At 41.2% G+C, this 9,558-nt stretch overlaps 1 protein-coding gene across 1 annotated transcript; it reads right to left on the bottom strand.

Moving 5' to 3' along the window:
* Positions 1-1,663: 1,663 nt before the first annotated feature.
* ptpn23b (protein tyrosine phosphatase, non-receptor type 23, b) lies at positions 1,664-8,868 on the bottom strand (the record flags this gene model as incomplete). The annotated part of the gene is given in 4 exon segments (XM_034238141.1): positions 1,664-1,740; positions 2,024-2,151; positions 6,166-6,240; positions 8,640-8,868. Coding segments are annotated over 4 exon segments (364 nt in total), but the record flags the coding sequence as incomplete, so codon positions are not given.
* Between the last annotated feature and the right edge of the window lie 690 nt (positions 8,869-9,558).

Genomic DNA, 9,558 nt, shown 5'->3' with positions numbered 1-9,558 from the left:
GCATGCGTTTGTCACCACCCGCTTGGACTACTGCAATGGTGTCCTGTTCGGGGTTCCCAACAAACCCCGGACAGGCTCCAGTATGTCCAAAACTGTGCTGCTAGGGTACTCACACACACAAAGCCGTGGCAGCACATCACTCCCACCCTCATCCACCTACACTGGTTGCCGGTCAAGTCCCGCATATCCTACAAAGTCCTCCTCCTTACCTACAAGTCCCTCCATGCCCTTGCCCCCCAGTACCTATCGGACATCCTTCACCCACATGACCCTCCCCGGAACCTGCGGTCCTCAGACTCTGGCCTGCTTACCACCCCCCGCACCAAACTGCGAACCTTCGGGGACAGAGCCTTCAGCGTGGCAGCCCCCACCCTCTGGAACGCTCTCCCTGCGGAGATTCGCAACACACACTTGACGCCTTCAAAAGGGCCCTCAAGTCCCATCTGTTTGCCAAGGCTATCGGCCCCTAAATCGATCTGTTGTTTTGTCTGTCTGACTTTTGTTTTGTTATGTTTGTTGTTGCCCTATTACTTGTAAAGCGACCTTGGGTCCCTTGAAAGGCGCTATATAAATCAAAGCTATTATTATTATTATTAACAACGGTCAATAAGTCCTTGACAGCGGTCTGTCTGTTCTGGATTAACAACGTGTCACGTGTTCTGAATTGACCAAATCAGAATCGAGTATTCAACTAAGCCATGTAATAAAAGGCAATAATATGAATTACTCTAAATCAGTGTATCTCAAACTTTTTCATACCAAGGACCACTCAACCAATAAAAATAAACACCTAACTCCACAAATATCCAAAAACACATTGTTTTTCTAGAACAGATTACAAATCGCCTGAAAATGGTACAAACAAGTGGCAACATGTGTGACGAAGGTGTTGCACTGGGCTATATCATGCAATCGAAACTTGCTCCATTGCGGAGATATTCCCGCGAGAGTGCGGAAAACTTTATTTTAAAATGTGAAATGTTGCCAATATACTCACGGACCACTAGGGGGCGCTCATGGACCACCAGTGGTCCGTGAACCACACTTTTACCTCATTCACACCAACGCAACTCCGGTTCAAGCTCCGTGCTAGAGCTTTTCAGGTTCAGAACCGGTTCTTCGGTTTAGCTCCGGCTCTTTTCACACCGCCCAGAGTCCGACTGGTGCTGCGTCATTGCGTCATCGTTTGCGTCATGACGTAACCGTTTGCGTGCCTGCTTCATAAAGCCAAACCTTGCGGAAACCCCTCACAGCGACAACAACAACAACAATGGCCGATTGTGCTCCAGCTTCCTCTGTACCTCTTCGGAAGACCAGATTCCCAGTAAGTAGCTGGTCTCTTCAGTGGACCACTGCTGCTTGTTAAGTTTCTCCATCGTTGGGTACAAACTGGATAAAACGCCGGCTTTTTGTTGTTGTTCTGGAGTTGATCCCGCTCCTGTCTCTACCCCCGCCTCGACGTAAACGTATGTGGTGATTTTGCGCTAGCCGGACAATTTTTTGGTGCTTGAAACGAACCGGATTCCGGAGCTAAGAGGCTGCTCCGCTGCGGTGTGAAGAGGAAAACCCGGTGCTTTTCAAGCTCCAGCTCCGAACTGGCCCTGAAACACCGTTGGTGTGAATGAGGTACTAGAGGAGCACTGCTCTACATTAATTAACTCACCAAGATTATACAGGATGCACGCCTGCTCATAGCTGATGTCATCGTGGGTGACTGTTTTTCCAGAGAAGATCTCAGTCCTGACAAAAAAACAGAGTATACCATTTGAATAGAATGGAGATTGTATACACATGGATATTTAATATGATTTAGGGCTTAAAAGGAGACACTTGTAAACTGTCTTATTATAAATCATGTGCTTAAGAAGTAAGTATTTTACAGAGCAAACTGCAGTGAATCATTGTGACACTAAAAAAAGCTTCAGACTTATAGCGTCCATGCCAACAATGGCTCAGAATGTAGCAGGATCAGTATGTGGAAGTACTCGTTACATCTCCTGTGTGTGTGTGTGTGTGTTACTACCATGAGATGGGTACTGCGGCCTCCTGGCCCGTTCCCATGGGCACTCGGCTCTGGAGGTAGTGCAGCTGGCCGAAGTACTTCCTAAGTGTGCTGCACCCCTCGAAATCCCTCGTCACATTTACAGCACTCTGCGAAACAGAACCAAATATTGCGATTCATTTGTGTTCAATCCTCTTCTTAACCAGAGACAGAATCACTACACCTGCAAGCACACTGCGGCCTTAGTACATCATAACATATTTCATTTAAAGGTCACCTATTACGCAGAATCCACTTCTTCATGTCTCTTCTACATCAACATGTGTCCCCTCTTCTTCATGTCTCTTCTACATCAACATGTGTCCCCTCTTCTTCATGTCTCTTCTACATCAACATGTGTCCCCTCTTCTTCATGTCTCTTCTACATCAACATGTGTCCCCTCTTCTTCATGTCTCTTCTACATCACATGTGTCCCCTCTTCTTCATGTCTCTTCTACATCAACATGTGTCCCCTCTTCTTCATGTCTCTTCTACATCAACATGTGTCCCCTCTTCTTCATGTCTCTTCTACATCACCATGTGTCCCCTCTTCTTCATGTCTCTTCTACATCAACATGTGTCCCCTCTTCTTCATGTCTCTTCTTCATCAACATGTGTCCCTCTTCTACATCAACATGTGTCCCCTCTTCTTCATGTCTCTTCTACATCAACATGTGTCCCCTCTTCTTCATGTCTCTTCTACATCAACATGTGTCCCCTCTTCTTCATGTCTCTTCTACATCAACATGTGTCCCCTCTTCTTCATGTCTCTTCTACATCAACATGTGTCCCCTCTTCTTCATGTCTCTTCTACATCACCATGTGTCCCCTCTTCTTCATGTCTCTTCTACATCAACATGTGTCCCCTCTTCTTCATGTCTCTTCTACATCAACATGTGTCCCCTCTTCTTCATGTCTCTTCTACATCAACATGTGTCCCCTCTTCTTCATGTCTCTTCTTCATCAACATGTGTCCCCTCTTCTACATCAACATGTGTCCCCTCTTCTTCATGTCTCTTCTACATCAACATGTGTCCCCTCTTCTTCATGTCTCTTCTACATCAACATGTGTCCCCTCTTCTTCATGTCTCTTCTACATCAACATGTGTCCCCTCTTCTTCATGTCTCTTCTACATCAACATGTGTCCCCTCTTCTTCATGTCTCTTCTTCATCAACATGTGTCCCCTCTTCTACATCAACATGTGTCCCCTCTTCTTCATGTATCTTCTACATCAACATGTGTCCCCTCTTCTTCATGTCTCTTCTACATCAACATGTGTCCCCTCTTCTACATCAACATGTGTCCCCTCTTCTTCATGTCTCTTCTACATCAACATGTGTCCCCTCTTCTTCATGTCTCTTCAACATCAACATGTGTCCCCTCTTCTTCATGTCTCTTCTACATCACCATGTGTCCCCTCTTCTTCATGTCTCTTCTACATCAACATGTGTCCCCTCTTCTTCATGTCTCTTCTACATCAACATGTGTCCCCTCTTCTTCATGTCTCTTCTACATCACCATGTGTCCCCTCTGTGGAAAGAGACTCTGAAAGTTTCAGGAACAAAGATTCTCTCTTTTTGATCCATTTCTATAAAAACCTGTCTGAAAATGAGCTGATCAGATTTTGGCCACTTTATGATAACATGTCATAACGATGTTTTGGTCTTGTGTAACCATTAGCCAATCAGCAACCAAGGTAACCCCCCCCCCACCTTATCACCTGAATCTCCTCCTAGAGCAGTGATTCTCAAATGGGGGTACGTTGGGGTACTGCAGGGGGTACGTAATATTAAAAAAAAAAAAAAAAAAAAAGTTAATTAAAAAAATAATCTTAGTAAAATAAGTTAAATAGAAAACACAATTTTATATAAAACCTTCCTAAAACCACCAAGGGGGTCCTCATATAAACATGTAAAATGTGTGTATTGTATTTTATAGTTTTTCATAATAACATATTACTTAAATTGAAAAACTGATTTTGTTTTCTGTTTTATAAAAGTGTTATGTTTTTTTTTTTCATGCATAAAATGAAAATATCCTTAGTTTGTTGTAATGCATACCACGAAGGAGTTAATACATCACACACTGAGGGAACATCACTATATTGGAATTATTTATATAGGCTTTTTCGATCAAAGATGTTCGGGGTCGGTCAGGGGGTACTCGGCTGAGAAAATGTTTCAAAGGGGGTACATTACTGAAACAAGTTTGAGAAGCACTGTCAGCTAGAGCACCATTGAGTTCTTTGTAACCAAATGTCTCTCAGAGGGGCGTGGGGAGGGGCTCCTTATTTCCATCTAAAGTAACAGACAGAGAATCAGCTCTTTGGAAACAGGGCTGAAACAGAGGGGATTATGGGTAATGCTGCAATGATCTGTTTGGTGATGAAAAACAGTATTATAGGGGACCTTTAAAGCAACATTTAAGCATTTAATGTTAATAATGGTTTCTATAGAGCTTATTTTTAAGTGTCATTGTGATTTCAATCCTGACTGGGATCACGAGGATGGATGCACAGCACTGCACACAAACACCATTACTGAGTGGAAAACACAGCAGATATTTCACTTAGTGGTTTGATCGAGTATTTCACTCCACTTATCTGCCATTACAAATTCCCCAAGGAAATAAAACTCTCACAGGATTACAGTTTCATCAGCACCACACCACCAGTTTATTACAGAGCGGGTGTGTTGTTAAGCACTACATTTCCCTTTCTTACACACGGGGGGATGAGGTGGGATGCAAGGCTTTGAAATACAAAATGTATGGCAGAGAAGATGTTGTATTCCTCCCCCAGGTGTTTGTGCACAGGGCCCAACCTAACCCTCCGAAATCTCTAACCTGTTTACTTCTACATCATCTCAGTCTATTAAACATGCATTTAAAAATCAATAACTAGACACAGCAAGAGAAACCAGACACTGTCAATTAAAAATGTTAAGACTTTGTCATGTGCCTATATGTCTTGGTCATGTCGATATGGACATCGCAGCATCACAAAGCCCCTTAATGTCATGGGTCTCAGTGTTTCCCCTAGGTTTACTGCTTTGGGGGGAGGAGCTGTGGATTATTGTGATTGATTAATGCATCAGTGTTTCTTAGGGTCAAAAACACTAAACTCACAACTTCAAATGAAAGCGTTTAGTTTATTTAATAAAAGAGCACATGTTCAATGTGAAAAGTGACAGTAGATATAGATTAGTTGCAATTTGGTGCTATATATATATATTTTAAAAAAACAACTTGAATTTCAGGGGGGGCGTGGGGCTCGGGGGGGGCGTGGGGCTCTGTTGGCGGGGTGCAGCACCCCTCCAAGACAATGGTAGGGGAAACACGTCTGGTCATTCTTACGCTTGAGACTGTTTTATGTTCGTGTTCCTGCCAACTGTCTCAATCAATTTTTGGAGATGCTATTAGCTACTAAATCAGATACTTCTAGCTGTTAGGGAATCATTTGCTTAAGTATTCAACCTTTGACACAGTTCATAATGTTCTCCTCTCACTGTCTCTTTTCCCACGGCATAGGTCTACGGCCTTGCTGCTATCTCTTAAGGGGGAGGAGCTTGGGCGCATTGTTGTTGCCAGTCTATGACAGAGCACAAGCCGCCATGATGTAGTTTACTGTTCAGGGACGAAGGTTCCCTGGCGCTCATTCTTTCCTACGGACGAGAGCTCTAGTTAGATTCAAGGTCCATAATGTTTAGTCTCACTGATAAAGAATGTTGATTATTACACTCTGAACTAGTTAAAACCTCGAGCTGCAGAAAGAGCTCTTCAGAATTGGTTTGGCAGCCGCTGTGTGAACTCGTGACACACCTCCTGTCTCGTCAATTCTCCGGCCGTAACTCCAAATAAACCGTCAGTGTTTGCCATCAAAGCTCAAGCTCTCCTCGTGTCTCTCTGAGTCCTGTTTCCAATTGCTTCAGAAGTTTCCTTCACACTAGCCTTTATAATTATGATATTTGATATTCAACTATATTTTCAACAATTTCTCCAGGACGAATGCAGATTGTAACATTTGCAACTGAAGACAAAATCCAGATGTTAGCGTGAGTGAGTTTCTTATCTAGTTTGAAAGGGGCAATAGGAAGGTGTCGATGTTTTCAAACAGTACCCACCTGCCGCAGTGTCTCCAGTTTCTTCATCTGTTCGTTGTAGTTGTCTGGATTCTCTCCATAATTCTTCAAGATGAACTGGAAGAAAAGAGGCAGAGAACAAAACTAGTTCCTTTCAAGCTCTGTTTTGGTTATAACAATACAATTACTTTTGTTCGAATGTCTTTAAACTGTAGCTAACTCATACATATGCTAATGTTTGGGTTTTAAATCTCGTGTAATGATCAGTGATTGTGATGTTGTGTTAAATGTTTTTCATGTATTGTGTCTCGATAGAGTGCCACAGTGACGCGTGTTGTTCCTTCGACAAAAACCAATGCAATTTCTCCATAGGATTTTGGAAAATAGCTGGAAATAAGGTCTGTGGTTGACACACATTGAAGCGACAGATCTTGAACAAAACGTGATCAATCTGTGTCAAAAAACGCTAACTTACTTCCGGGTTTTAGGACGCGTCACTGTGGCACTCTATTTGTCCATGTTGATGTTACACATGGAGCTGCTGTGATGCAAGGAGCATTTCAGACTTGATCTGTAAAGTAATATCGTAAACCCTTTCCCTGTCTCCATGAGCGTAAACAAGCAGGATATGACAGGGCAGGATGTGAACAACCCTGCAGACATAGTCGTGGTTTTACTAGTGCTTCTGTTTATAAGGAAATCGTGGAAGCAGGAGAGTCAAAAGCATACTGGAAAAATGAAGAATGACACAGCAACAAGACAGACAGGCATTGTCCTCCTGACTTCCACAAGACACATGTGTACCATTCTGCATCTGGTCGGGGTTAACAGAACCAAGTCTAGGTAATATATATATAGTTTAATTAAGAATATGACCAGTCTGCCTATAAGGAAAGCAGCATTAACCTGTGCTATATTATAGTTTACCTTGACTTCCAACATTTAAAATGAAATAGAAAACTAAATACTAATTCAGTATTTCATATTTAGGTTAAACTTACTTAAAAACATTTATGAATGAAACTCTAATACATATTTGTTTTATGAATAAGACGAGCAGCATTGTTTCATGAATGTGTGCAGTCTATTGCAAAATATCCAGAGTTAACACAAGGGGGCAAAGATCTGTTATTGTATCTGCACCAGGAACGTTCTGGAATATGGGTCACTAGATAAAGAAGAACATTTTAATGATCGGCCTTTTCTTTCATGTAGATATCACACATGTGGCCGTGAACAACCGTAGAAATCACCAAGCATGCGTAAAAGGCATCATTTGTGCATTTTTGGATTTAATATTTGGTCAAACTATTAGTTTATCTGACATGAAAATATCCCCTGACCAAACATCAGGTTGTAATGCCATTACAGTATGAAAACAAAGATGTTATAATATGCCAACATCTGTAACAAGAGGCATTATATCAATAGACTTCTGATTTAAGCAAACACAAGGATATATTTGAAATCCTTGAACGAACAAGAACTGAAACATATCTCATCATATTCATAGTTTGCCCTTCATCTGGTTGTTTCCCTTTTTACCTGTTCGACTGTACAACAGAACAGCTGTTACTCATCCTGTTAACTCCTCATTGAGGTCAGATGTAAATTGGTGACTTGTTTTTTTATTATTTTGATTAGACTGCCTTTTTGTTCCATGAGTGTTCCTGTTTTGGCAGGGATCCTACATGTCTGACGAACCTGCTTTGGTCAGGTGCATGTGACAGTGAGATCACGCTGTATTACTTCCCATGAAAGCAGACTGTGAGTGGGCCAGTTTCCTTACTTTAGCTGTTTCCCTACCTTTCACGACTTAAATGTGTTTAATTAAGTATTGAGCCACTTCAGTTGAGGGAGCTTTAGCTATCATATGTATGTTTTGCTACTATAATATATACATATGATAAGTCTATATTTCTGTTGCTGTGTAGTATTGGCCTTTTATAGAACAGTTTAAATTATCTAGAAATGTAGTATTCTTTGTGGTTCATGTCTTTTCTACTGTAGATATGTATGTGTGCTGTTTATTGTTTTTATTTGATTATGTTTATACTTTTTTCCAACTTTTAATTATTGTAATGCCTAAACATATTGCTGCTGTAACGAAATAATGTGCTGAATAAAGTATCTGTCTAGATTTGCTCCTGTGGGTATTGTCCACAGTATTCAGTGCATGTAAGTGGCTTTGGATAAAAGCGTCTAATAAGTAACATGTAATCTGTAAAGCGGCTTGGAGCACCTGGAGAAACGCTATATAAATATAATGTGTTATTATTACTAGCTAGCATGAAGCTAATGTTAGCAAACAAAAGGCGGTGGTCAGGGAGATTTGCCAGAATCTGACTTATGCTAGCTGTGCAGCTAACCGCCATCAGAATGTTTACCGACACGCGACAGCCAGAGACAGCCAACTGTTTTAACGGCTAATGTTAGCTTCTTTATTGGGTTATCCTTAATCCCTGTTTGGCTGACTTTCGTCGTCAGCCCTGTTGCTCCACACCCGGCCAGCTCACCTGCCTGACGGACGGGCTGAACTGGAAGTCCCCAGCCTCCTTCAGATCCAGCCAGATCATCGGCATCCGGGGAACCGCCTCCATCGCGGCCCAGTCTACACGGGACGATCGGCCGTTAAAATGTAAAATCCACGTCGGTAGTTCCGTGGACGTTAACGTTTTTCCCAAAGAAACCAAGCTTTCCTCCAAACAACTGTGTCATGTATCAATTTACACTTCAGCCGGAAGTTGGAAGTGCACGTGACGTAAGCTCAGTTTAAGTGCCGCACTGGTCTATGGGAAATGTAGTCGTTGCTGCGTATTACTCTTTTTTTTTAAATATGTGTACATCCAACATTATGTCCACACACAACATTGACATCAGGCGAACACAGGTACACAAAGAGTAAATACATAAATATATATATATATAAATATATATACAAAGAAATAAAGTGATAATAGTGATTAAAAACAAAAGGTACCATTTCAAGTAAAAATATTTATCAAATAAACAATTGGTTTTGATTTCCTTCTTATTTTTACATTTGTAATGCTCTAGTTTGATAGTATGAAAAGAGAAAAATATACTAGCATGATGAGAAAAATACCGCATTTACCCCGAATGGTTTCAAGTCTTAAAATCTGGTTGAGACGTATACTTTGCGTATAATTACTGTCAAAATGTTTAGATCACACAAAAAACACTTCTTTTAAGAATCAATGTTCAAGGTTTTTAATTTAAAAAAAAGGCTTCCTTCTAATGTTTACACTCCACGTGTGCATAAATTCAATATTTAATAGATACCAAATAAGTGGGATAAAGCCATGTCCTATCATTATTTTTTAGGAAACAAAACAGTAGCTCTAAGAATAAATATGACAAGGAAATATTTTGGCAGTTTGCCGGATCTTGTATTTACACACATTATTTAAGAAG

This window comes from Gymnodraco acuticeps, unplaced genomic scaffold (genome assembly GCF_902827175.1).
Source record: "Gymnodraco acuticeps unplaced genomic scaffold, fGymAcu1.1, whole genome shotgun sequence".
Classification (NCBI taxonomy): domain Eukaryota; kingdom Metazoa; phylum Chordata; class Actinopteri; order Perciformes; family Bathydraconidae; genus Gymnodraco; species Gymnodraco acuticeps.
Note: the sequence above shows the minus strand (reverse complement) of the source record. Positions and strands in the feature narration are given on the sequence as shown.